Raw genomic sequence first — 27993 nt, 5'->3', positions numbered from 1 at the left:
TGGTGATCTGGATCAGAAAGAATGTTACACTATATACCTGGCCTATGGAAATGGAAATGTACCAATGAAATGTGAAGGAAGTCCTACACGTTGGAGGAACTGATCCACAAAAATGTTGAAATCCTGTTATTCAATGTCAGACAGACATCAGTCTGTGGGATAACTTCAGTCACATTCTATTATGTGTGCTTTTAAAGAACACTCCAAAGTCTGCCTAATTTACAAATGTGAGGTGATTCAAGCAGTATACTGTGTTTCGGCCTATGCAAAACAGGTGAAACTAAAGAACCTTTGAATATTACCAGCTTTCACAAGTAAAATCAGATATTAAGGAACACAAAAAAAAACAACAAATGGACACAGTGTTCAGTTTAAAATGAACTTTCTATTTTGTTAACGAAGTGAGGCCAATTGAATTTCAAACAACTCCAATATAATTCAGCAACACTATGAACAGTTGCTACAACATTTTCCCCCATTTGCTACATTGAACAGTTTAGAAAACATGCTTAAAGTATTTGCATTTCAAACTTTTATTTTGGTAAAATCATACAATAAATGCACAGCCGAGTCTTCTCATGCGGTGCAGAGCTTCTAGACTACTACATAAAGCAAATACTAAATCTAAAGAGCTCTGGATTCCCCTCAGGACATGTAGCAAGTCTAGCTTTCCACCATATCTACGGATCATGATCAGTGTTGAAACTGCACAGTAAGACTTATTGCTAATGCCATCATTTGCTAAATGTTCCTGAGAGGTCAAACAGCAGAGCTGCCATATATGCAAATGCAACAATAGAGAATAACCACATGTTTAAGGTCACCATGTGCCAGACATTGACTGAAACAAAAACAAAAACCAATTAAAAAGTAAGAAAACAATGCTCTCGTTTTGGAGAATCTGGACACTTTTGCACAGATACATTGAGGAAATTGTTAGCTCTTTTGATCACTTTATTCCAAACCTTGGCATGTTCTTTTTCCCAATTTGAATTTTGAGTGACAATTAGTTATCCCATAGAATTGTATGGCCTCAAGGCCTTAAACAGCTGTGGATACTGACTGAGTCCAATATGTCTGAAAAATTAAAAAGCTCACACTACCCCGAAATATATAAATTTCACGCATACAGGTGACATTCAACAATCAAGTGCCAGTGTTTTTGAACTGTCTTTTGGTCAAGTTTCTTGAAACTTTCAAAGAATCACTTTGAGGCTTATAAAAATAAATATTTCTCAAAAAATGCTTAATAAATTACACAAAACTAGCAGCAAAAGTAGAATCTAGAAATCTGTGTGCAAATAGCTAAATTCCCCACTGCTGGTCCCCCTGGTCCCAAATAAATCCTGGTTTAAATATTGATAACCCTTCCCCTTTTGTAAACAAGCTGCATTTCTCTATATCCACACACAATATTTTGAAGCTTGAGGACACGCACTCAAGACATTTTATATAAAACTCTAGATGTGCAATAAAATAACTTTGTAAAACTTGATGGGCACAACATACGAGGGCCTAGACCTAACTTAAGTAGCACCATTCGTCTTAAGTTCTCAATACTGTCAGTGCATCCGCTTGAATTCATCAATTTAAAAAAATGTCAAGGCACAACTCACTTGAGAAGAAAATCTATTGCACTTAAATGCCTTTTTTTTCCTCCTCCTCTCTGTTGCTTCCTTCCTTTAAAAAGGAAGCAAGAAACCTGGCTCTTTGGCCAGAGCTTTAATACGCGTCGAAGCAGATGAACTCCAGGAGGAGTTGACAGCATTTATGTACCTTAAGGAGGGGGAAAACCCAATCTTTGGCCACCACACTGTGATGTCCACCGCCGAAGCGCAGTGAAGCCCAAAGCAAACTAAAATGGTGGCCCACTACACTGCACCAGCGCCAAGCCCAACCTAACACACATACACACCCAGTGAAGCTCTGTTTCTGCCTCGAAATGAACCCTTAGCCGTCTCGTACTGCTTCTGTCTATGAAATAAGGAGCCATGTCTCCAACGCAGCTTGAAAAGAGAAAACGTTTGTGATAAAGTAAAGCCTGCGACAGAATTCATTTGTCTTTTCTCCTTGACCAAAAAACAAAACACTAGCATGCGTTTAAGACCGAGGCGGCCCTGTAGAAACACAGGGCCGCACCGGTTGTCTGGTCCTTTTTTTTTTTGTAGCCATTTTGAACTTCACTTTCAACATGGCAGGCATTTTTTGTCTTCGAGAACATTTGTAAAGAAACATTTAATCAAAAAACTTTACAGTTTTTTAATCACCCCTGCTTCCCCAAAATGTTTCAAGTAAAAAGAAATCAACAAAAAATGCTGCCCACTTCATGTGGCTAGCATGTGATACTTACTAGCTGCCATAACACTGTCAAGTCAATTGAAGGAAGTGGAGTAACAAGTTCCAGCACTGCATATTTTAAAAACACAAGAGTGTGTTAACACCAAGTGTTTTTTTTTTTCACTTTTGTCATGAAGATCACAACTGGAATGGCCTTTTTTTTTGAAGACTACTGCATCCCTAAATAGGTGGCTATCCAGGATAGAGTGAGCAAAAGAAATAAGTTGATCGAACTCTGTTTCATACAACACAGTTGCCACACAAAGATTCCACCCTTAAAACCAAACTCCTCAGGGGTGGCTTCATGAGCTGTTTGTGCACTAGCCTGTTTGTTAGGCTACATGAGATCCCTGTGACAATTTGTGGTTCAAATGGAACTGTGACTTGTTCAAGCCACATCATCCCAGTGTTTGCCAAGGTTTGATTAAGTACAAGCTTTCTTATGCCTTTTACAACAAAAAGAAATTGAGCTCTTGGCTGAGTTCATTTCGTAAAATGACAAAACAAAAAAAATCCTGTCTAAATTTAAAGGCACAGTACATTAACATACGAGTGATCTTCTTTTTTTTTTTTTTTTTTCCTAACAAAGAAAGTGCAGTTGAAAACTCAAGTCCGAGATTCTATATCAAACGTGTGTCTGGGCGTCCACGTTGGTTGCTATCCCAGGAGTGACGCTCCGGTTGTCCTGCTGGTCATTCTCCATCTCTCTGATCTCCCTTTCAGAATGCGAGCAGAGAATAACAGCATGTAATGTACTGCTTGAAGATCTTGAAGCTACACAAGGGGTAGAGTCTGGCTATGCTAACATGTGGTTTCCATTCAGCTAGTTTGGCATGATGACCCACTGCACTTGTACATCTAGTTTCCCCACCAGTCCACCTGGGTGTAGTTTCCACCATAGTTTCCATAGTTTCCACCATACCCATCGTTGCCGAAGTTTCCAAAACCACCTAATGGAGACAAGGTAAGTCAGTTTTATCTTAGACATGTCTTCACTTAGAAACAAAGCTTTCCATTAACAAGTCATCCCTCTTCCCAAATAAAGAGGTAAACTAACCCTTGTTACCCCCAAAGCCTCTGTTTCCACCATGGCCCCCTGTGTTGCGAGCGCCTCGGGCACCAAAGGTATTACCACCTGCCATCTGGCGGTAATCTCTGGCTCCAAAACCACCAGAGAACCTGCAGACATAGAACAACATTACTTGACAAATTCATGAGAAGGTACCCACAGCTGTGGCAACCACAACAGGGAAACATCCTGACTGGAACTACTGTAGTGTGAGACAACAGGTTAATAACAGTATATATAAATATATGTATAGATAGATATATAGAGAGAGAGAGAGAGAGAGAGAAGAAGCAGCATGAATATTCAGGTAAAGCTGACACCAAGTCAAAAGAAGTGCACAGACCTCTTGGACCGCCCACGGTTACTACTTTTGTGTTGGTGCTCATAGGCCAGACTCTCCAGCCAGGAAGGAACCTCTTGTTTGGCTTCCACCAGGATATCCAGCAAATCCTTGGTTATGTTGCTGTTCTTATCATTGTAGAAAGAGGTTGCCAAACCTGTCAACAAGGGGAGGAAAAAAAACGTAAAATACAACGACCTTTTACCTGCCAATGCCAATGACATGTGCCCCCATTTGATAGACTTACCAAGATTTCCAACACGTCCAGTACGGCCAATGCGATGGACGTACTCTTCAATGTCGCTGGGCAGATCAAAGTTGATGACATGTTTCACATTGCAGATGTCAAGTCCTCGAGCAGCCACCTGGGATGGTAAAGCATCATGAGTGATCTCAGTTTTGGCAGAAAAACATTATTTGACAAGTATCAGAGAAGGTACCCACAGCTGTGGCAACCATGATGGGGCAACGGCCTGAGCGGAACTGGTGTAGTGCCTCCTCACGATCCCTCTGGGAACGGTCACCATGGATACTGGTGCACGCATAGCCTTCACGGTATAAGAAGTCTTCAAGAGCATCGGCACCCTTCTTGGTCTCCACAAACACCAAAGTGAGAGAATCCTTACCTATGGACAAAGAGAGATATTGCTGTCTGCATCCCACAGAATACAAAGGTGTTCCTAAGGAATGTAAAAGTAAAGCAGGCGTAGGGAGTTGGGTGCTGGATGAGCTTAGAGGTTTAAAAAGAGAAAATGGCAACTGAAAATGGGGATAAGAGCACTGGCAGATTTTCCTTGTTTGACAACCATTAAAGTGACTTGGACTACAGATGTCAAACTATTTGAAACAGACCTTTGATGCTACAGGTATTTACAGCATATCTGAATTGCTCGTTTGTTTTTCTCGGTTCAATGTTTGTCACAGCTTGCAAATGTTTGTTTTTTTTTCTACACATTTAAATAGCCATCACTGGAAAGTTCAATAGCAGAGGGCAGGCATGCAAGATGAGGTGCAGGAGGACAAGGGCATTCAAACTCTTCATGAAATGACTTCATTCACCCCTCAGCATCTTAAAAAAAGCCTCAATTGAAGCAGTCATTGCTTAGAGAATGTTGGCATGGTAACACTGCCCAATGAGACTTATCTACATGCAATTCCCTCTCAGTGCTGTGTTGCTATGGTGAGATCCACATACGGGCTCAGCCAAGCAGCCAGTGACGTTCATCTGTAAAATGTTAAGTATTTTGCTTATAACCATGGTGACACCACCTTGAAAATTTTGGTCAGAAAGACATTGAGTATCTAGTGATGTCTGTATAAAGGACTTTTTATATTAAAACCACAAATACAGACCATGGTTAAATCATATTTTACATGTTCAACAAAATGCTACAAAGAGAAGGCAACGCATTGTTTCCTTAGGCAACCACCAAGTACGAATAAGGTCACTTCACAAACAGAATGTACAAACTCATAAGAAGGGAAATCTGAAGCAGTACCACTAATTTATCACTAATAATAATTTTGTGTAAGCATATTTGCTTGGTTGAAATACAAACCTTACCAGAAAATCATGCTGAGCAACTGGGTATTTTCAAGTATATAACAACCAACAAATATGAACGGAAACAGGACAAGAGGAGGCCAATGGAAACATAAAAATGAAATGTGTCCAAGTCAGACTAAAACGTCCCAACTTACCAGGCCTCTCAGGGTTTTCAGTTGCATTTTCCTGAACCTCACAGGGAATGACTTTAAATAGAACCAAACCTCCCAGTAAACTTAATGCATCATAACCAACTCTCCACACATGATAATACAGTGCCACAACAATGTTTCAAATACAAAAGCATGCCATCTGTAAAAACCAAAAAGACGAAGAAAATTCTGAGGCATAAGGGATTAAGGAAGAAGGACACTTACTTCTGCAACAAACATTGAACCTTTAGAACCTTTGTTTCAGTTAACACTGTCTGGGTAATTCATAACAACACTGTGGTTAGCCTTACCTGTAGCATTGAGCAGATCCAAAAGGAAAGACCGCTTGTCACTCTCCTCCACCCACACCACTTTCTGGGTGATGTTCTCTGAGGTGGAGCCTACACGACCCACAGCAAGAAAGATGTACTCTTCCAAGAAGTCACGGGCCAGGATCTGAGAAAACAGACGAAAGCAGAAAGGGTGTTGTCTCATAGCAACAACAACAGCCTAAACCTGACAAGCATTAACTATTAAATACAACTAACATTCAAATCTGCTTGTGTGGTAAACTAGTCAGACAACAGCTTTCAGTCTCTGTAACTGGTTTCTCTCGGCCGAGTGCGTACCTGGATCTCTTTCGGGAAAGTGGCACTAAACATCATGGTCTGCCGCATGCCTTTAGCAGGCATTGTGTCCTGCTCCACAATACGCCTGATTTGTGGCTCAAAGCCCATGTCCAACATTCTGTCTGCTTCATCCAGGACCAGGTAACTAAAAAGGGAGAGACCATTGGTTTAGCTTAAGAGTGCATCGTTCTCTTTCTGGAACCTTCTACAAAGCACTGTGAAGTGTGATTCCATAGGATGTAGCACCTACTTGCAGTAATCAAGGCCAATTTTGCCCCTTTCCATCATGTCCACCAGACGACCGGGTGTGGCCACCAACAGGTGACAGCCTCTCTCCAGGTCACGGATCTGCTGGCCAATGTCAGCCCCTCCATACACCACACAAGGGCGTACTCTGGAGCGGTACGCAAACTGACAAATACAATTGAAGATTCAGGTTAAGGAAACGCATGACTGAATGTTCAGAGTGAAATTATACAGAGGACATTAACCTCTGCTTTGGAGTTGGACACATACCTTTCTTGCTTCATCATAGATCTGAAGAGCAAGTTCTCTGGTTGGAGCCAGGACCAAAGAGATGGGATACTGCTTACGGCGTCCATATTTTCCATTGTCCTGTTAAAATTTAGAAAGCTATTTTCTATTCTTACTTCATGAAGAGCGAACAACAAAACTATTCCTGAACTGCCTCACTGTAAAAAATGTGTAAGAGAGACAGACCAGACAGCATCTGAGAGACCAGACTAGTACAGGCTTGAGTTAATGCAGTACCTGGCCACTGACTTTGGCTGCCTGTAGGGCCTCCCCTGGCCCATCTGTGTAGATCTGACTCAGCACTGGAAGCAAGAACGCTGCAGTCTTGCCAGAACCTTGACAAACACAGTACATGAATAATGAAATAATTCTGCCAAACAACTCTGAAGTTTCACATGCATTCCACTGGGTGCTGCCTTCTCACGCAGTCACTTTATCCCTCTGAATAGATTTGGCACATCACCTACCAGTCTGAGCACAGGCCATCAGGTCTCTCTTGGCCTTGATAATGGGAATAGCGTACTTCTGCACAGGGGTAGGACGGGTGTAGCGACTCAGCCCTATGTTGCCCATGATGATCTCACCCATTTCAACATCATGAAACTGGAAGAAAAAAAAGAAACAAGAATGAGCAGTCAAGGTCATTTTCTCATTGCTCTTTTGACTCAGCTGTGTTGGAATGAGTTAAAGTCTGGAGCAAGCGAGTTATTATGTTTGAAACGTACACTCTCGATGTGGGGAGGACAGTTGGTGCCGGTTGCCTCCACAGGAATGTCATCATACTTCTCAAAGTTAATCCCTGTGTTGCTTCCAGAGAACAGCTCACTGTGTGCAGGAGGGTGGAGGACACAGAGAGAAAACAATGCCTTAGTCAGTACTGCACATGATCCACTTTCAGGACGCAGAATTAGTGCCATTGGTATTAGGCTACTGACCGCTCCAAGCGCTCGTTGGGGGAGGTGGGCTTGGACCAATCCTCTTCATCTCGGGAGTCTTCTACCCAGCGACTGTTTCCACCGCCTCCTCCTCCTCCTCCAAAGCCTCCGCGCTCAAACCTGCCAAGACCAATATGATTTTCATTTAGCCATTAACCAACATCAACACCCACATACTGAGGGAACACAAACTATTCAAAGCAAAGCTCACTGAAAATCAGGCAACAGTCATGTAAGCGTTGATGGCTCTTAATAAGGTATAGAACACATACTTAAGAAAAGTACACTGTCAAACTGCTCAAAATTAAATATGGCTGTGTTTAACATCCCTGTAATGGATTTTGCAATAGATTTTCCATCTTGGAATATTGATGGCGGTATCTGTGTATGAATGTTTCAATATTTGGCCATCCAGACTGATGCAGAATGGCTTTAACTTACCTTCCTCTAGAACCAGCTCCTCTGTCATTGAAAAAGGCAGACTTTCCTCTGTCTGGGCGTCCACCAAAGCTATTGTAGGCACTGTTGGCCCCAGAATTCCAACCTCCGTCTTTATTCTCAAAGCCATATCCTATAAAGTGTTTCGTTGGGATATACAAAATGGGTTGTCTTGCTTGCTAACGTATTCAAAACATCATACATTCAACAGGAGATCTTGGTTTTCTTTCTCTAACAACCATATTGCATAACTGAGATCAAGAATACCCCAAAATATGGGTTATGCCATCATTTATATGAAAACAACGTGCTAATCTCACCTGTGTTATGAATTGGCTGACTGAAACTTCCACCTCCTCTGTTGCCACGGTAGCCACCTCTCCCACCTCTGTCATTGCGAGGGGGTCCACGCCCAAAACTGTTTCTATCCCCATTCATACGACCATCGTGGTAACCATTCACAAAGCCGTTACTGCGTCCGCCGTCCCATCCGGGTGAGTCTTCGTGTAGACAGAAGGAAGAGAAGTGGATCAGAGCAGGCACAGTTGGATGAGAAGGAGGCTCAGTTAAACAAATATGGCAGAGGGAAGCCCAAAGCAAAGCCCAAACAGTCCACTTGCAACTGGACAGTTTATTCATGGATTTTTCAGTGACTCAGAGTTTGAAATTGAAAAAAAAAAAAAGAGAAAAAGTTTGAGCAACCTTTTTCTACTATAGTGATAACATTTCAAGCCCATTAAACAAACCTGATTCACACAACTACTCATCACTAGTAGGAAAACCTCAAAGTATTCACTCAGTCTTTAACCAGAAATACCAGTCCTGTAACTTAATGTAAAACCAGTCCACAAACGAGCTTTGCCATGCCAATGACGCATTGGTACACCTTTCCAATGCATAGCTCAGCTGAGCAGTCAAAAAGAGAAAGCATGAAAAACAAACACCTATTACTGACAAGTCTCAAACCAGCTGGACTGCAATACATCAGATACACAAAACATGTTCACTTGCTCAAGCTGAAAAAAATCCCTTATGACAACAGGGTGTCCTGGAGACCATCAGCTCACACCTGCTTGACAAAAACGCTGGCCAAACACTAACACGGAGTTACAAGCCATGCCACCGTCGGGTAGTGGAGCATTTACCACAGCGATCAGCCCAGCTGAGTACACTGGCTGTATCATCGTTGCCATCGGTGGCCATACTGCAGTCAGTGCGGGCAGGGGAGGCTGGAAGTAACACACACAGTTATTGGCTGAGATCTGTACCAGTGGCCCTCCAGGGAATCCATCAATTCACCACTCCAGTGCAACTCCACACAGACAAGTGCTAATGCTGAAAAATGCATATAACCCCTCTCAAAAGCAGTCCGAGATCCTCTGGGGATACCGGATACCATCCAGGAAGAAATGCAAGCATTGCAACCTGCTCCAAGGGACTTGAATACAGAGAATAGCTGAGGTTTGCTTTAGACAATGTGGCTATTTCCTATGAAGTGAAACGCAGTGACTGGCATGCTTGTCACATCTTATGTGAGAAATCTTGCACACATCAGTGGAAAGTTGGCTGACCATTGCCAAACGCTAACAAACTAAAAAAGAATGCAATTAGGAGAGTGACCCTCAACATTTGCTGATAAATCCATCAAACTGGGAGCCTCACTGGAGTTGACACAGTTACAACTGAGATCATACCACATGACTAACCTTTGAAAAATGAACACAATTCTTACTCATCACCCCAATCGAACATTCCAGTCTTATTTAACAGTATATCAACTCTATGGTCCAAAAAAATCATGAATTGAGGCTATGTAAAACTGAGTGTGACGTGCTCATGTTGTATACATTTTAGATTCAGAAGTATCACGGTCTCCATTAATAAATTCAATATTATTTCAACTTGCAGCGACAAGGAGCATTAACTCGGGCCAGTTTATAAGAGTTGAGATTTATTCAGATTAAGAGACTGTGCGTTAGCAGTGAGGGAAAACATGCATCTTAAACTGGTAACTTTTTAAACAGGGGTTGTTCAGCAGTCTTGCGTGTAAGCTCATCACATGTTTTCTATCAGAGGTCACATTTGAACTGCCTCTGATGGTAAGTCATGTAGATTTGTGGCATCGAGACAGTTGTAATTAAAATTAGCCATTGGTATAACACGAATCCAGTGTGTCAGAGCTCCAAAATACTGCATTCTTTATAAACTCAGCTGTAATGCTGAGTGGCCTTAGACTCAACTCAGTGAGATACTTAAATGTCTGTTCAAAATACACCCTGAAATATCTGGTCAGCCACAAAAAGCCATACCTGCATTAGTAAGGCCTATAATCCAGTCAGGCCTGAACCGTGGCTTCAGTCTGCACACATCAAGTTATACAAAATAGCATGCATTCAAAGCAAGCTACTGCAGAATGATGTGAGAGCGAATTAGTCCCGAACAAGGTATATGCGCGTCACATTGCCCTTCACAAAAGTCCAGCCCAAATGCTTGGACTAGAATCGTGAGCACAGCGTCAGTGAGTATTAAAAGTGGCACGGTGAACATCACATGCAGACATATCCAGGTATACCACATCTGTCCGGCCAGCCACCACTGCAGGTTTCATAAAAGGTAAACTCCTGGGAGGTGTATCTTGCATAACCTAAGCACAGGTAGAGGGCACTTCAGAACCCCTCTTTTTACATTATGGATAATGCATGAGAAATCAGGATTATGCTAATAATTACCAGTCCTATAGTCATCCCATCCGGGTGTACAGTTATTTCTGTTTCTGTGATATCTCTCAGGTTGCCAACTCTGAGGGTACTGTTTGGGAGAAACTTAGGGGGAACAATTTCATTTTAGCAAAAGGAGTCTTGATCTTGCACAAAAGGGCTGCAGAGTGGCAAGAATGCATGTCTAATAGCGCATAATCTGACTCTTCCCAATCCCCTGCACATTCTTGGACTTAACTGGACAAAGAGAAAGGACAGGAGGAAAGTTGCAAACAACCATAGTTGCAGGCTAATTATTGCCAGCCATCTTAAGTCAGACAAAATCAGAAAGGATTGGGTCTCTTGTTGCAAAAATGTAGAATTTATGATAATGTCTTCTGTCAAAACTGTTTAAAATGTTAAAAAAAAAAACTGACTGAAATACATCAGAAAGTTAGCAAATGGCTCCAGTTGAAAAAACTGGCCTATACATTTTGGCTCTGAAGGTATGTAATTAAACGTTCATGCAGCTAGAAATGCAGAGCACCCTCAGCAAAAGCTAACAGAACAAACTTACAGCTCGGTACTGGTGCCACTGAATAACCGCTCTGTCTACCAGAGGAATAAGCATTTCCTGCTGTGAAAAAATGAAAATGAGGTCAAAGTCTGGAATGGAACTCAAAGAGGCCAGTAAAGTCACATTTGGTCTGTGTTTTGGATACAGAGGCACAGTGACCGCAGAATATACACATAATTCTTCTGAAATTATTTTCAAGAGAAAGAGCGTACCACCAAAGCAGTGTCTTATTTTCCAAACTGTACTTAAAACCAAAGAACAAATTCCTTCACCTAACAGCCAAGTTGGAAATTGTGCTGATTCAGAAAGACACTTCACAAAAGGATAAAATGAAATTGATATAAATCTGTAACTTCTCAAAATGGCTGAAATGAAAGCATGTCAGATTTATGAAACACGGTGATGCTTCAGTTCCTTATTATTGCCATATCAAATCACTTCTGTAAAAGAAGCAGTTTTTCCAAGCATTCATTAAAACATTTCATTACATGAAAACGAAAGCTGGAAAAAGTGCTTATGGTCAAAAGGGATGGAAATATTTAAAAAGGAGAGAAAACAGAAAAATCCAATATCAGAATCTACTAAAGTGCACTTACTTGTAACATCTTTCAGAATTAAATTCCACAACTCCTCTGTATTGAACTGAACTCACAGGTCCAAAGTAAGCAAACTTATACATCAGGAAACCTACACTAGTGTGCCTAGTGGGTTCAGTGGCAATGCCAACATTAATCAGACTACAAGTTGACTTAAAGAATGGGTTTTCTTAATCCCGAAAACCACAAAAAGGTTTCTACACATCCAAGTGTACTTAGCATGTACAAAATGTACTGCTGTAACACAAAACAAAGAACTTACCATTTTTAGCGGCATCTTTGTTTCTCAAGTGAGGAGGAATGTAACGCCCTAGAGGAAACATTATGTATAACCTCAGCCCATGAAACTGTACAACAATTACATTGCACCTGCATATGCTACTACATCAACATCTTCTGAACCCGTTAATCTGTTAGCCTTGCACAAGGTTATTTACTAAACATCCACAATAAACATAAAACAATAAATAAAATAAAAAAAAAACAAAAAAAAAACACAGGGGCATTAAACTTACTGCCAGTGCCTCCACCCTGTCCGTCTGCGGAGTTCAAGTCTAGGACAGCAAGCTGAAAGAAACAAAGTCCATAAGTCACGTGGAAGAATTTTCAGGAGCAGTCAAAACACAAACCAACACAATTCTTAATTATTACAAACTTGTGTTTAAACTAAAGATGACTTATTTGTTGAAGACGAATCAATATTGTCCAGATGTAATTTTGTGCATCTTACCGGCAATAGACGTTGATTACGAGAGTATCACGCAACACAAGTAAACACGCTTGGAAATCGCGATCTACCTAAATGTTAAGTAACTAAGCAATAAAATGTGATCAACAACTGTAATAACAAACACTGTTGTGTCAACAAATGCATGCTTGTAAATGCTATTGTCAAAGTTGACAAAATACGTTTCCCAAATTTCGTGTTTACAGTGATCCCACTGAATTTTAACAGTTCGCCCTTGGAGTTCTTAATTATTTTTTCTCGTTTGCTGTTAGAACTTATTCCTAAAATAAAAGAACAGCGACACAGTGCGTTTGTTGAGTATGCCATGCAAGCAAATCATAACCATATAACAACAAAATGCCTGACAAGAAAGCACCAGAAATGATTAACTGAGCATAATGATATTAAAACAAAGTACTGGACTGCACTCATACCTTTTACATTTTTGCTGCTGCACTAACTATAAAACACTGCCCCTCGCGTCAATACAAGTAAACTACCTGATGATTGTACCATAAATCATCATTACGCTTTCTCTCGACATTAGAGTTGGCAATGCTGGTGGCTCCTTTTGGCAGAAATCCATTAAAAGTAATTTAAACTTAATACAACATGTAACGCAAAAGTAATCCAACTACCAGGTTAGCCACCAAGTGAATTGTTGTCATGCCGCAGCAATCACGCAGCAACGCAAAAACAATGTATCGACTCATTTCCAAATTTACAAATGTGTGATATAATATGGAATGGCTCATGTTTAAAGTACAGCTCAAAAAACAGTACGGTTTCACGACGACGAGGGACCATTTTGAAACGACTTTGCGATAATTACGAAATAACACTTCTAGGCTATATAAATTCACTATAAGTTATCGTCAGGTTCTGCTAGTTTAGTGTCCATTTTGATTACGACAATATAGCTGGCACATCCTTTCCTTAAGCCAGTGCTAAACTGGCTCTTTCTCGAGGGGTGCAAGAAATAAATCGACTGGCACTCCGCACTGAAATATGAGCCACCGCCATCATCTAACACTTTGCTATGCTAACGCTAGCTACTCAGCTAGCCAAAGCTATTATTTCAACAGATACGTAACCTAGCGTTAACTAGCACAGCCAGCTAACCACTGGACTCAAAGCCGATAGTCACAGGAAACGCAGGCTAATGTGGGGGAGCAGCCACAAATACGCTTTCCAAGTGGAAACAATAGGACAGAAATCTAAGGTAGCTAGCGAGCTCGGCCTAATATTTCTCAGCTTTCATAAGAAATCATCGACATTCACTAGGTTATATTTGTATGCCACTATTGCATATTATATGATGACATAAAAAATAAAACAGAAAGTGCTTACCTGCTGATCTAGACCGTGTGAATTGTCGACGACCACATGACTCATAACTAAAGAGAATAGTGAGGATTACTCCTTTTGAGAAAAGGTCTTGCTTTTTAGAAAAGGCTTTCTTTGTTAGCAAGCCAGCCAGAAGATTTTTTTCAGCTCAGTCTTCTTTTTGTACGACGTCACCCGTCCTCTTTTACTTTCCCCCGACAATGGCTAGGCCTGTATCGTTATAAGAAAAGTACTGAAAATACAAACGTCCTTTTCTATTAGAGGTCTGTTGCGGGTAGACAAATTTACTAATTGTCCGGATTCTATCCCTCCCCCAGTTAATTCACCACCACCTTCATCTGTGTCCGCGGTGGAATAGAGGTAAATGATGGAAAGTAACGCGAGATATCATTGGCCAAGATAACACGGTGGGAAAGACATAATACGTCAGTGGAAAATATCGCGATGACTTTTTTCCTCCTCCGGAAATACCAGCTGAAAATGATGCTAAATCATTGAAAAGAGACCCCATTCCAAATCCTCTGTTACAAATGTATTCTTTTCTTCATACATAGTATAGTAATTTTCGGAATGGATGGGTGAAATTAAAGTTGCAGTGCCTCTGTTAAACCTGTTCAGTGTTTTTGCAGATGAGAGCAATGGAAAACAGGATGGAAGAACAGTACCGCTAATTTTCATGTTTTATTAAAGCTTCATTCTAACAGCCCATAGAACCCCACACTGCACTATGAACTTAGATTCTTTCCCCAGTTTGTCACTCCACTGTTTACAACCTCTATTCTGACAGCAGGATATCAGGTGAAAGGCTCTGACAATTCCAGCTTTTGGTTTGATGATCGAAATTGCAGTGCTCAATCAGATTTCAGTTGCTCATCATAACAGGAGACTGGAAAAACTCCAGCTGTAAGGGCTTTCTCTGTATGCTGAGATGAAAGCTCAGAAAGACAAGGTACAACCTTGGCATCACAATATAATTGTCACTGTCAAACTGTACAATGTCTTGATGTATAATGGAAGAATCTGACCATGAACACATTACCTTCTATTACATGACCTTCCAGACCTCACTAAAATTTTGATCCTGGTTACAGCCCTGCAAGAAAACTACTCATGCCTTCTCTCTTCTTCTTTTTTTTTAACCTAGCAAGGAAGGATACTGTACTAGTGAACCTCTTAGATGACAGCACTTAATACCAGAAGGCTGCTGATTTGAATAAGTCTGATGTACCATTAAGCAGTTTGTGAATAAATTCTCCCCATTGAACCTACACTTTGTATTACTCATCCAAATCACACCCACATGGTGCTAAATTCCAGTAATTCAGATGATACCTGGAGAAATTCAGTTTAAAAAATTTCAGTGCAAAGACTCATAAGCAGCAACGAATTTCTTATCATAATCATGCCATAGAAGGGAAGACATGCACAGAGAAATTAAAGGTCATAATTATCCTTTGGAGCAGGCTAAAGAGCATCATTACAAAACAGATGGTGCATGGCAGTAAGATCTCAATCTGGTCCTCAGGGTCACCCCGCACTCTACATTTCTGTTTGTGCCCAGCACTACCACACCTGATTCCACTGATGAACTAGCCTAAGCAACAAGCCCTTCATTAGCTCACTCTGCTGCTATAATGAAGGGTTTAAGCAACGGTATCCGGAACAATTAGGAACGTATTGAAAGCTGGAGCAGGGTCATTGGAGTAGTGTGTAGCACCATTTAGTCCCTGTCTAAATCTGCTCACCCCCCCCCCCAAAAAAATCGAAAGTGCAAGAGGGAGACCGATCAGATAGATTGTCAGTTTTTTACTGCCCCTGAGGGAGGCACACACAACAGCTCCTGAAAAATGTTACAATTTTTGCAAGCCTACAATTAAAGTCGGCAATTAAAAATTGCTGCCATCTGCTGGACAGCTATAAAACACATAATTTGCGTAGACACAATCAACTGTCGTAACTACTTTAATTCACGGGTGAAAACAGTCACTGTAAACATATATTTTTTAGAGTGAACTATCATGAGTATCCTAAAATGTCAAGACTACTCATGGAGGTGAAACTCCATTGAACTTTCCATACAACCAAACTATTTTACATAACTGTAAACTACCAACAGAAATTCACGTTAGCGGTTTCAAACAATTTTAGTTCTCCCTTTGCCGTCTATTTTAGAGCTACGGATGGATGATTATAAAAACCTCCATTTCGGCTGCACATTTATTTCTATGGAGTATTAACATCCGGTTCTCCGCCCAATATTTCTCCGGAAGAAAACCATTTGCCCTCCCTTACACTTCCTCTTTTCGTCAACGGAGTTTAGGTAGGAGAATGTTTCTGTTCTTGCTCCAATGCAATCTACATTAAATCTACGTTAAAACATCGCCATCCAAATTTTAAATCTCCCCAAAATTGTTAAGACAACCCTTGAGCATTAATTTTTGGTGGTCTGGTCGCAGTTAATGTGGATTCTAAATGCCAAACTCGTCCTTTGATAGGTTCATGAACCGGTCGTAGGGACATGGCCCAGACATGTCGTCTTAGTTGTTTCTTTGCGTTACCCATGTATGTAGAGTAGTGACTTGAATTTTAACGTCAGTTAAACTTTGTTATTTGGGTCAGCTCATAGGTCCCGGAGTTTTGTGTGCAGTATAACCGCAAATCCATGAATGTATTTAATCTGGCACTGACTAATAATCCTAGGGAAGCTAGCCGGAATGAGTGACATGGCTATGCAGCTAGCACATCAAGCCACTGTGAAGTGTTCGAATTTAAAGATCTGACAGTTGTGAATGTTGATAAATGTTGTATCAGTTCAGTGAGCTGAAGTGGTAAAGTTAGTAACCACGGGCTACTAGAAATTTGGAATTTCTTGAGAATCTTTGAAGGTGTAATGAACGACTGGAATGCGAGATACTTTGAAGGTTTTAGAGTAGAATCGAACCCTGCACATCATTGTTAGTGTGCTCTACATTGCGCATTGATTAAGCATAAGCATGATGCTTTGTGATCATGAATTTTAGCTCTTGCGAAGAGTATTTTATGTAGATACACTGAGTTGTTGAACTGTTTCATCAGTTTTTTTTCTCCCTGCAGAACAGGATGGGACGTGTGATCAGGGGACAGAGGAAAGGTGCGGGCTCCGTCTTCAAAGCCCATGTCAAGCACAGGAAAGGTGCTGCTAAACTCCGGCATATTGACTTTGCCGAACGCCATGGCTATATCAAGGGAATCGTGAAGGTGAAGTTTGTGGACTCACCTGTTGGGCTCAGCATGATGTTCGTGAATGTTAAGTCCTGCATTCTGTGGTATATCTTGAGGCTAAAGTGTTAATTCTGTTACGCAGGATATAATTCACGACCCCGGCCGTGGAGCCCCCCTGGCTAAGGTAGCCTTCCGTGACCCGTACAGATTCAAGAAGAGGACAGAACTGTTCATTGCAGCTGAAGGCATTCACACTGGCCAGTTCATCTACTGCGGCAAGAAAGGTAATGTCGACTTACCATGTCATTGAAGTATGCATGTAGATCCAAATGGATGAAAGTCAATACTAGCAAAGTGAATTCAATCAGATAACACAATTTACACTTAAGTCTTTTATCAGCTTGTTGTGTAATACTTTTTCCCTTATAAAACTGATGTTGTCTACATATTTACAGCCCAGCTGAACATTGGTAATGTACTGCCTGTCGGCACCATGCCTGAGGGTACCATCATCTGCTGTCTGGAGGAGAAGCCAGGAGACAGGGGCAAGCTGGCCCGTGCTTCCGGAAACTACGCCACAGTCATCTCTCACAACCCTGAGACCAAGAAGTCAAGAGTCAAGCTCCCCTCTGGATCCAAGAAGGTCATCTCTTCTGCAAACAGAGCTGTTGTCGGTAAGAGGTCCTCAGAATTTACTGTGGAGGTGAAATACCTTGTTGCCAACAGGCCGCTAAAGTACACTTCAGTTGATGCACATTCCAGTGCATCTGTCTTTGCTTCTTTGAGTTGCTGAATTTCCTTAAAACACTTTTTCTTGGCAGGGCAAAATTCCTTGTAGCCATCACATCCTAATTTATCATGAATAGTATCTGCATTTGGAGCAGTTGTGACAAATGAGTAGAAGTAGGAATTTTTTAAATTTAAATTTAAATTAAAACAATCCAAGCTTTGAGTAAAACTATATACATCACGGAGTATACTGGTTACCGTCACCATGTTAGGAACAGACATAACCTCTAGATCAGGGTTTGCAAACTAATTGAAGGTACAGTAGACCGAGCTGTTATGCTTGCATTTCGGCTTAGTTAATATTGTAGTGTTGAGCTAAGCAGGAAGCCTTCTCTTTCAAATCATTGAAACCATATGTCCTTTTGCTGAAGTCTAGTCTTAAAATGGATTTGTATGTCTCATTGGAAACAGTTCTTCATGTCAAAAGTCGAGATAAATGAGAGTATTTATCCTTTTTTGTTTTGTTTTTACTACGAAGGTGTTGTTGCTGGTGGTGGTCGTATTGATAAGCCCATCCTGAAGGCAGGACGTGCCTACCACAAGTACAAGGCCAAGAGGAACTGCTGGCCTCGTGTCCGTGGTGTGGCGATGAACGTAAGTATCCAAAGCAGTGCAGTGTGCTTAACCGCGCGTGATGTTGCTTCAGACTGTATTTAATTATCTGTATGCTTGAGTATGTGTACATGGTCCTTTCCTGGTTTCGTATGCAGAAACAGTTTTCATTTATAGAGAAGACATGTATGGCTTTTGCCAAAGTGGGTTCATGAAGTGGGTTTCTGACCTTTCATTTCTCTCCTCAGCCTGTTGAACATCCCTTCGGTGGTGGTAACCACCAGCACATTGGCAAACCTTCCACCATCAGGAGGGACGCGCCCGCTGGACGCAAGGTCGGTCTCATCGCTGCCCGTCGTACTGGCAGACTGCGCGGAACAAAGACCGTCCAGGACAAAGAAAACTAATCTGTATCTTGCTAATAAAATGTGTTCCAACAAACCTCATTGACTCTGACTGGTATTGTTGTTGGGTTTACTTTTCCCAGGGGATGACCTGTGCATTTGTTGGACTTACTTGGGAACTTGGGCATTATTTATATGCAGATAACTAATGACTGAAACGAAATGTCTATTTCCAGTCAGTTTTTTGCACATTAACCACAGAAGGTTAGTGATAGCATGCCCATATGGGGCATATGTCATTCTACTGTGGGTAATCACTTAACATTTTGAGAATGGTTAAGTGTTTGTATATGTGAGCTAGGGCCACACGCCTAGTTTGCTATTAGAAGTAATTTCTAACATTTACAGAGGGCATTCTAAGTTTTGTGTCAGATGTCCTGGATGTAAACTGGAAGGTTGCCTTATTTGATTAGGTAAAGTAGCAGAGGAGATTTACTCCACCAAATAGGACTCAAATGCTTGGGCAGTTTTTGGTGTAAAAAAAGGCAGTTGTGTGTTCAAAGTAGTTAGAAAGATTCCTAACTATTCTCTGCGGGATTGATGATTTCTTTAAAAGTTAAACTTTTAGTACTATTTTGTACATGTAAAAGAAAAGGCTGCATGAACACTGTCAAGAGAAAACTTGAATGAATGCATGGTACTTCAAAAGGATAAGTACAAAGTAAGATAAAATAAAAAGGGTTGCGTTGGACACTAAGTGCAGACTGAATAGAACTGTCTTGTCTAGTAATCCAAAAAGTTTTTTCCAGATACTTTTATGAATAGTTGACTTCATTTTGGAGGCGCTTTCCAATGTTAGATCTCCACAACACAAGCGCCGTTGTATGCAGTGTCTTACAGGAAATCCAATTTATTTTGAAAAGATCAGTATGTTCACAATGAATCATGTATGACATGAGACAGGGCGAATGTTCCATTTTTTATTTTTGAAGGGCGCAATGCTTTTTTTTTTTTCTTTTTTTTTTTCTTTTTTTTGTAATATTTCTGTGCACAAAAAAACTCACAAAGTCAAAGTTCACATCGCGACTGCAGCTCCAGATTTCAACGTCACACCATGGCCAAAACAAAAGTCGGCAAAAAACAGGGCGAAGAACTCTGTACAGTCAATATCTTCTTTAAAAATAACACAAGGACAAAAATGTTCCTCTTAAATCAAATTCTATTTGTCTTTTAGTGAACAAAATAAATTCTATAAAATAAAACAGCAAATATTTAAATATAATATGGTGGGCAGAATATTTTCATTCATAGGAGTATTTGGTATTTTTAGACAAAAATCCAAAAAAATACAAGCATTCAAGTTACCAATTAAATACAGTATTTACTGATGTTTGCCTTTACTCCTAAAGAATTACATTTTTCCTTAGCTCAAGTTGCAACATGACTAACCAGCAGTTACTTTATGGTACAACCCTGCTTCATGTCCATTTGCCTTGGATGAACAGTCCTCAGACAGAGCCTGTGTTCAAGTAGAGTAAGCAAATGTGAACTGGGAGCATCTGAAGTCGGCTGACTATAGCCATGAGAACATTGTTTTTACAGTTTGTTAAAACACGAGGCTCGACCAAGGCAAGACACAGAGGCAAACCGAGTACAGTCCACTTATGCTCCAGGCATCCTGGCATAGCAAATTGTTGCATATACGTTTTCTTCTTTTTTAATTTTTTTTGAAAATTCCTATAATCAAAAACTAAGCTTTTATCCCACCAAAAAAAAGAAAACAAAAGAAAAGGGAAAAAAATTCTGCCAAATGTGAAGTCTGAGGATTATATGTGCAATTGAGAAAGCCACTTATTTCTTAGATTAAAAAAAAAAAAAAAACAAACAAAAAAAAAGAAGGCTCTTCAACGTAGCTGTGGATTAAGAACTACAGCTGTAATCACAGATTTTCCCTGCGGCTACACTAGTTTGGTGTGAAGCCATGCTAAATCTTTTAGCATTTCAACTAGAGCTGTCAAATGACAATTAATTCCAGAACAAATTAAAGGCAATGAAAACTTTCCAGAACAATTTTGCATCACCACTTTCACATCAACCAAAAACCACTAAGATCATTCAGCCACTGTAATACTCCCATGCAACCAAGCATCTCTTAGCTCCAGGGTTGGCATGGCTTGGTCAGACGTTCACATGGATTAATGCAGGATCTAAAGCTGAGTGACTCAGTCTGCCCAAAGGCAGGCCAAACCTCACTGCTGAGCACAGGTGATCAAACAAAGGGAGACTTTTTTTTTTTTTTTTTGTACTTTTTGCACATTTTTGTATTTGTTTTTCATAGATCTGCAAGTATCCAAACAGCACTTTTATGCTGTTGATTTGGAACAGTCAAAACATTAACATACTATGTACACTGTTGTCATACTAGACTAGTGCATCAGGCCTAGTTGATTACAGCACTATACATGGTCCACTGCAGGCAGGTTAAATTTGTGACAGTTAATACTGCAGAACAGACAGTGGATAGACGCTCCATTCCAGGGTTAAAAATACAAAGATCTGAGCTGTGGATAATCAGGGCCTGGAGTGGAGCTGCGTGATGGGGCCTGGCCTTGCTCTTCCTTTGTCTCGCTGGAGAGATCAGATGGAGGACCAGGTGAGTGTGTCGTCATTACTCTTTGGGCTGGACTGGGGTGACCTCTTCAGGGGGTTCCCAGTTCTCTTGTGCTCGTGGGCCTGGGCGTTGAGGGTTGTTCATATGCTGTGCTGCAGGACCTGTGTACGGTTGACCATGAGGGAGGTTGTTCTGCTGATAAAGGATATAAGAAGAAAAAAAAACCCCTCTGATTATACCAATGGAAGCCACCAAGCCCAAGCATAATTCAAGCACAGTGAGCAGGGTAGTAAACAGTGTTTAGGCAAGAAGTACTGAAAAGCACTGAGGAGAAAAAAAAAAAGTACTGAAAACATGAGGGGGAAAAGTCAGTCTGGACAGTTTTGAAAACTAACAAAGAACCTAAGTGTCAGAAGCAAAAGGCCTAAATGATAAATGCAGTAATAAAGACCCAAATATGATAGGACAGTACAATTCACACATAAACCTTCAAAGATTTGACCCATACAGAGGATGTTCTGAATGACTAAGGCCATGCAAGCTCCTCCAGTTTTACTGAATTAACAGTGAGTGGGTGGAGGGTTACCTGCTGATACTGTGTCCCTGGAGAGTGGGGGTACAGAGAAGTGTCCTCAGGGGGAGAGGAGTCCTGTTCATCAGGAGCCTCCTGGTCATCTGGTTCCTGAGAAACAAGCCACAAACAAACAAGATCCTCTTTAACCTTAAACAAACCACACACATGGCTCCTGCCTGCTATGAACACAATAAAAAAAATGGTATTGTTTATGTTACACGAGCAAAATGTAAGGAATGGAATAATCAGATGTGTGAAAAATTCTGACTCAGTTGACTGGCTCTCCAGGGGAAGATCAAAGCCAATATAGATCTACACCCCTCTGCAGCACCAGCTGGTGCATCTCGACAGCCAATGTTCTGATGCACATTTTCAGTTTCATTCATGCTTTGCACAAAACATGGCCTTTGTTCTACATAGGCCCCTTTTCATCCAATAGAAAAATGTGAAACATCTTCTTTTGGTTACGACTGAAATGATCACACTGAGTGACAGTTGACAAGAACCTAATGACAGACAGACACCATAAATGGAGAAATGTGCCTTCAAAACAGGACTTTGGAAACCACATGATATCTAAATACATTGAGAAGGTTGCTGTGTGATAAATATATACAGGGAACAGCTAGATGTTTGTAAAACTGTGACAGCAGAGAAAAGGTGCTAAAATCTTTTAATCAAATAGCTAAATGAAAGTGTTGTATCCCTAGACGGGAGGGGGGGAAAGAAAACCCCCAATAAAATCAGAGCCTGATTGTACAGCAACAATTTCTCTCAAACCAGTTATGCTCCTAAATTCATTCAATTTTACAGCTGTCACATTGCTTCAAAAGCATTTCAAAAATTCAATCAAAATGTATACACATATGCAAGAAATCCAAAGGGGGAAAAAAAAAAAAAAAAAAAAAGCTACAAGGATGACCACTTACTCACACACACACACACAAACACACACCCACACCCATACAACCATTATTCACAAAAGAAACACACTATAGCCAAGGCTTAGAGTTTTCGATCACTTTGTGTTTTCTATCACAAAAAAAAAAAAAAAAGAGGAAAAGGTTTTTGGTTAAAAACACACTGAGATGAGGACGAGAGAGAGAGAGAACAGTTGTCAGTGCTCTTTTTTTGGAGGGGAGTGGGGGGGGGGGATATGGAACGTGCTACACCACGCCCTGTGAACACCCAGAGGTTACACAGATGGCATCAGAGTGGCCATGGCATACGGCTCTTACAGTGTGCTGCTGCGGGCCTGTCACTTCCCCTGGCAAAAGCTGCTGTGGCGAGGACGGTTTCCGGCCAGCGTCCTCTTCAGACACCACTTCATGCTTCGTTAAGTGACACTATTTTGAAATGGCAGTTAATAATGCATACTTATGAAACAAGTGTCAATAAACGATGCAACTGTGGATTTATACGAGCTCTCTGTTAACACTAAACATCCAAATCATTTCTCCTTCTATGGTAGTCCTAGATAAAAAAAAAAAACAAATATAACTTACTAAACTGAGCAAAGGAAAGAAAAAGAAGCCACATGAAAACAATAATACGAATGCGGGTAATTAGGGAAAAAAAAATGTTAATATCAGGTGACCGTGGCACCCGTAAAACAATTTAGAAAAAAAGGGAGGGAAAACCAATAACACATTCATCTAGGGGTTTAAAAAGTTTGGAAACAGAATTATCGAAAACTCAAAGCCCTATCTATAGTAAAACACAGCACCCTTGACGGTCAAAAAAGTGAATTCATAAAAAAAAAAAAAAAACCTAATCACAAAAAGAAATAGCAGAGTCCTAAAAGCACCATTAGCGACCCCTTCATCCAACCCCTCCAAAAAAAAGACTACACTAAATTTAAAATGATATGCAGCCTCAGAACCAAGCTCCCATATGCTTATTTTCAGTGCCATATTGAACTAAACAAAATGATCATTTTAACAAGCAATACTTTTTAAAAGAGGTGTTTTGTTTTTTTTAACCTTATTTTAACAAGGTTAGAAATAACTAAAATCACCAACAACTTCAATGACAATTGGAAATTCTAGTAATTTGGGTAAATTTTAGTAAAATCCAAAATCATCTCAAATTAGTACATCATACAAATCATACATGCTAAATTCACATCATAAAACCCCCCAAATTAATTCAGTTAACTAGCAAGCTTTGAGAATAACACTGTCTAGGATAAGGTAAAATTTTAGTAAGAGCAAAAAAAAAAAAAAAAAAAGGAATATTAAGTAATGAAACAAAATCATTGAAATTGAGAGATTGAGTGCAAAAACATACAACTGCGATGCTAGCATCAGACTGCACTGCTCACAGTAATTCAGAAAGCCTGGTTAGGGGCTTACGGAGAGTGGTGTGACATACCTCCTCTGGACAAAGCTCGCAAGCTTTGGCGAGCGTCATGCGTGCACTGTGTGAGCGCTCCAGGAAATAACCGTTGGACGTCTCGTTGCTCTGGACAGGAGGAGACCAGTTGTTGTAAGTGTACTGGGCATTGCCTGCGTACGGCCGACGTTCAAGCTCATCCCCAAGCCACTCTACCGCCCATGTCCACTTCCTCTTTAGATCCCCGTTACTCTGGAGGAGGGGAGAAAAAAAAAAATCAACCACATGAAAAGACCACATAATCAACCACATAAATGAAAGTACAGAGCAAGGTCCTTTAACCGAAACCTCAGCAGACCAGAGGCATGGCACACTCTTTTATGATGTGGTGGCGGTGGAGTTACCTGGAGGATCTGGTAGGCCACTGAACAGTTGCTGAACAAAGCTACCATGCATTTGATGCACTGATATGCCCTTTTCTGATAGTGGTTTTTAGAGCGCTGGATGGTATCAAACAGCCCATCTCTGTCATCAGGGATACCCTTCAGTACATTGTGGATCCTGTTTGAACAGTTTTGGTTTTTTTTAGAGAGAAAAGTGAAGAAAACTGTCACGTGGTTTGGAGGGAAGAGTATATATATTGAATAGCAAAAACAAAATTGAGCATTACCTATGAGTCTGCCAGGAGTCCTCAATGAGTAAAATCTGCAGCAGCAAGTCCAGGTAAGGCCTAAGCTCATATGTGTAGGAATACGCCACCTAAGCCATCAAACAAAATGTGAAAAATCTATGCAGATGATTTGATTCTTAACACACATCAAATTGCAGCCTAGAGACAATTTATATTTGACTACAACTAATGCGTGGCAGTTGTGTGCAGACTGGCTGTGAGCAGGAGTCTGGGCTAGGGGTGGCTTTTACCTGCCAGAGTAGCTCACTGAGCACAGTGGAGGAAAACTGGGGGTTCTCCCAGCAGCTGAAGCGCAACAGTTTGATGGTCTCCTCAGAATTGCTACAGTCCTCAATGATTTTCTTCACATAGCTGGTTCGCACAAACAAGATCTCTGCCACCATCTGCTGGAGAGGCATGATGGGCTGTGAGAGGCTGGGGTCACCGTATGGGTTGGGGAGAGGTGGATTACCTGCAGTAAACAGGACAGGGGAAAACATTAACAAATTTTGATTGCACAGTCAGACAGCAGTACAAAGCCTTATGACTGAGCATCTTCAAGGAGTTTATTAGCCACAGAATATTTGTAACCTTGCATGAAACTACGTTCAGGGAGAACGTTTTCCTAGTTTTATACTGAATATTGAGAAATGCTTCTGTTACCGCCCTCAGCTCCAAGCAAAGCCTTACACGGCATACCTGCCAGGAGATGGCTGATTTATCAGTCACTGGATCCTGGGCAAGGATGTGAATCCTCATAGGGCAAAGGGGACCAGCCCTAACCTGACATGTGCGTGTGTCATAAACGGGTCTTGTTAAGAGGTCCTGAAACACGACTCACCGTTGATCGAGGACTGCATGCGTGAAGTCACGTCACAGCAGCGCACCAGTTGTGATACCACCGTGTACAGTTTGCCCAGTTCGGCGTACTGGTACTTAATGGCCGGTCCAGGACCCTCGTCCAGGGCCACCAGCATGAAGGTGGCTGGCACGTTCAGCTTCAACAGTTGCGTCTTCTCTGCCAAGCCTGAGAAGAGTCGAAGTTGAAATGGTTACTATTACAGAGAGCTCTAGCCGGTACTCCCAGCAGCCAATACTCCCAGCTCTGTCAGCAAAGGCTCAGCATCCCAACGGCCAGCACAGAGAGGGTCTTCACACAGCTGTGTGGGACAGACAAGAGCTACTTACCCAGGTTGGCGTACATGACGAACAGGTTAAAGTACTGCTGCAGGTGACGGCCGTGCTCAGACACTTCTCTCCGCAGCAGGTTGAGAACGGCACGGAACAGATGGTCACTTAGGCTCAGATTATCACAGGCCTGAAACGACACAAGAAGTGATCTTCACTGTGTGATCTTCATTAGACTAGTGGAGAATCTGCTTGCAAAAGTGCAAGCCATATTCCAATTGCGTCAAAACGTTTTTATACGAACACATCCTGTCTCATGCCTTTTTGTATAATTCTTAAGGACTGTGAATATGGATGGATTTACCTGACTGGAAGGTCCTGGAGAGGCAGTCGGTGAAGGGCATGGTCCATCTTGCAGGGAGAAATGTGCAATAAATACTATGAGTTTAGCAAAAGCCCCTCTGACCTCAGCGCTGGGGCACTCCAGCAGATACTCAGAGAAGCGATTTGGGTAGGCAAACAGGACGTTATGTGCAAACCAGTAGCGTACATTCTTGCTGTGTCTCAGCAGGATACACAGGGCATCATACCTGAGGAGAGCAGAGAGCAAACAAATACTAGTTTAAAAAAAAAACAAAAAAAAAAAAACACACCACCGCTAAAATGTCTGCACCAAGGGATTTTAAAGATGTAAATGAAAAGATGAAAAAAAGAAAGAAATTATATTAATAACACACAGAATCAAAATTTGGTTGCAAGAAAGTGAAAACTAGTGGAGACATTAACTTTTGAAAATGAAAGATTCTTCGTTAAGGTACTTTATTTTTATTAATTTGATTACTGACATTCAGCAACAACCATTTACATGAATACACGTTACAAATTATCCTTAGGGTTTCTTGGATGTTCAGTACAAATTTCAACCCAATTCTGTGAAAAGTAAGCAATTGGTGAGGCTTATAAACAATTGCAAAAATGATGAAATTCAGCTCCGAGGGCCAAACTTCAAAAATTCATAACTTAAAGTACTTGGGAGTAGAGCTGGTCCCGTGAATTTAGCAGAAGTTTTTAAATGACTTTTTTTTGAGAAAATCCATGACATTAACTGGGAGAAGTTCTGAATTCTGGGTGAGCTCACATGGAATGACCCAGATATTTGTTATCTTAACAGACTTACCAGTCACTGGCAGGACCGCGCACTATTTTCTTAGTGTGGAAGCCAGTGCTGAAGAGGAACCTTGCAGCCAGCTGAATACTAATCATAGCCATTTCTTCAGCTTCAGGCAAAAGATGGTCTTGGCCTAGTGGAGCAAAATATAAACATCATCCAAATGTAAATCACCTTCGGATGAATAAACCTTCAAAACACGCTGTAAACGAAGATATGAGGCATTCGACAAAGAACTATCCATGTGTGTTATTCCAATGAGGTTCCCCCTGAAGATATGGAGATCTGCTGAAAGATAATCAAGGCGCTAAATATCCAAAGCATCCAAAGAAAGTGTGACAGCAACTGCAACGGCGGTTTCATTAAAATGGGACCTGATGCATCAGCCGGCTCAGTCTTAAATTAGAACACACACACAAACAGGAGCCGCAGGCTGGCATCAGAAAAAACCATCACCACCCGCCTACATTCACATACACATACCAAAAAAAAAAAAAAAAAACACCATCACATTCTTGATGAGTCAGAGCATCACATTCAAATGGCTGTGTTTCAACACTTGCAGGAAGTCAAAAGGCTTATATTCCAATGCTGTGAATTAGACCTACTCGAATAAATAATTCAGAATTCAGTGGCACATATCAACTTAAAATGTAGGCTGAGCTCCAGTTTACTGCTGCAAACGTTCCAACAATATAA

General features: G+C 41.0%; 3 protein-coding genes across 6 annotated transcripts in view; 1 reads left to right on the top strand and 2 right to left on the bottom strand.

The window, feature by feature from the left end:
- Positions 1-363: 363 nt before the first annotated feature.
- On the bottom strand, positions 364-14286 carry ddx3xa (DEAD-box helicase 3 X-linked a). 2 transcript variants are annotated; one of them, XM_030786971.1, is made up of 19 exons: positions 13927-14286; positions 12365-12416; positions 12112-12159; positions 11254-11313; positions 8301-8480; positions 7984-8113; positions 7543-7662; positions 7333-7432; positions 7075-7210; positions 6845-6942; positions 6590-6688; positions 6324-6484; positions 6074-6218; positions 5756-5900; positions 4191-4372; positions 3994-4111; positions 3750-3903; positions 3395-3516; positions 364-3287 (listed from the first exon to the last, which is right to left on the bottom strand). In XM_030786971.1, the coding sequence occupies exons 1-19, from the start codon at positions 13969-13971 to the stop codon at positions 3196-3198; spliced, it is 2187 nt and encodes a 728-aa protein (XP_030642831.1). In that variant the 5' UTR covers positions 13972-14286; the 3' UTR covers positions 364-3195. The 2 variants fall into 2 exon arrangements, with proteins under 2 accessions (XP_030642831.1, XP_030642832.1); XM_030786972.1 differs by lacking the exon at positions 11254-11313.
- A 2723-nt stretch (positions 14287-17009) lies between these two features.
- Positions 17010-18906, top strand: rpl8 (ribosomal protein L8). Its single transcript, XM_030785975.1, has 5 exons — positions 17010-17160; positions 17267-17408; positions 17580-17798; positions 18392-18507; positions 18714-18906. Exons 1-5 carry the CDS (start codon positions 17023-17025, stop codon positions 18870-18872), a joined length of 774 nt encoding a protein of 257 aa, XP_030641835.1. The 5' UTR covers positions 17010-17022; the 3' UTR covers positions 18873-18906.
- Positions 18907-19849: 943 nt separating this feature from the next.
- The window catches only part of usp9 (ubiquitin specific peptidase 9), a 32774-nt gene continuing 24630 nt past the window's right edge, over positions 19850-27993 (bottom strand). The window contains exons 38-48 of one of the 3 annotated variants that reach the window (XM_030785709.1): positions 27304-27427; positions 26491-26716; positions 26187-26316; positions 25840-26025; positions 25250-25470; positions 24999-25087; positions 24733-24889; positions 24368-24580; positions 23233-23340; positions 22007-22102; positions 19850-21615 (exon numbers count right to left, since the gene is read on the bottom strand). In XM_030785709.1, the coding sequence (XP_030641569.1) occupies positions 21478-21615; positions 22007-22102; positions 23233-23340; positions 24368-24580; positions 24733-24889; positions 24999-25087; positions 25250-25470; positions 25840-26025; positions 26187-26316; positions 26491-26716; positions 27304-27427 (1688 nt within the window). In that variant the 3' untranslated portion in view covers positions 19850-21477. The remainder of the gene's footprint in view (positions 21616-22006; positions 22103-23232; positions 23341-24367; positions 24581-24732; positions 24890-24998; positions 25088-25249; positions 25471-25839; positions 26026-26186; positions 26317-26490; positions 26717-27303; positions 27428-27993) is intronic. The other 2 variants (XM_030785710.1, XM_030785711.1) reach the window with 2 other exon arrangements.

Source organism: Chanos chanos, chromosome 10, assembly GCF_902362185.1.
Source record: "Chanos chanos chromosome 10, fChaCha1.1, whole genome shotgun sequence".
Taxonomy (NCBI): domain Eukaryota; kingdom Metazoa; phylum Chordata; class Actinopteri; order Gonorynchiformes; family Chanidae; genus Chanos; species Chanos chanos.
This window is presented reverse-complemented; position numbering and strand designations above follow the sequence as displayed.

Excerpts from the sequence above, each read along its gene's own strand:
- rpl8 (XM_030785975.1), top strand. The coding sequence starts at position 17,023 with ATGGGACGTGTGATCAGGGGACAGAGGAAAGGTGCGGGCTCCGTCTTC. Across the intron at positions 17,409-17,579 it reads CATCTACTGCGGCAAGAAAG|CCCAGCTGAACATTGGTAAT; the intron begins GTAATGTCGACT and ends ACATATTTACAG. Across the intron at positions 17,799-18,391 it reads TGCAAACAGAGCTGTTGTCG|GTGTTGTTGCTGGTGGTGGT; the intron begins GTAAGAGGTCCT and ends TTTACTACGAAG.
- ddx3xa (XM_030786971.1), bottom strand. The coding sequence starts at position 13,971 with ATGAGTCATGTGGTCGTCGACAATTCACACGGTCTAGATCAGCAG. Across the intron at positions 7,433-7,542 it reads CCCAACGAGCGCTTGGAGCG|TGAGCTGTTCTCTGGAAGCA; the intron begins GTCAGTAGCCTA and ends TCCTGCACACAG. Across the intron at positions 7,211-7,332 it reads GTCCTCCCCACATCGAGAGT|TTTCATGATGTTGAAATGGG; the intron begins GTACGTTTCAAA and ends TTTTTCTTCCAG.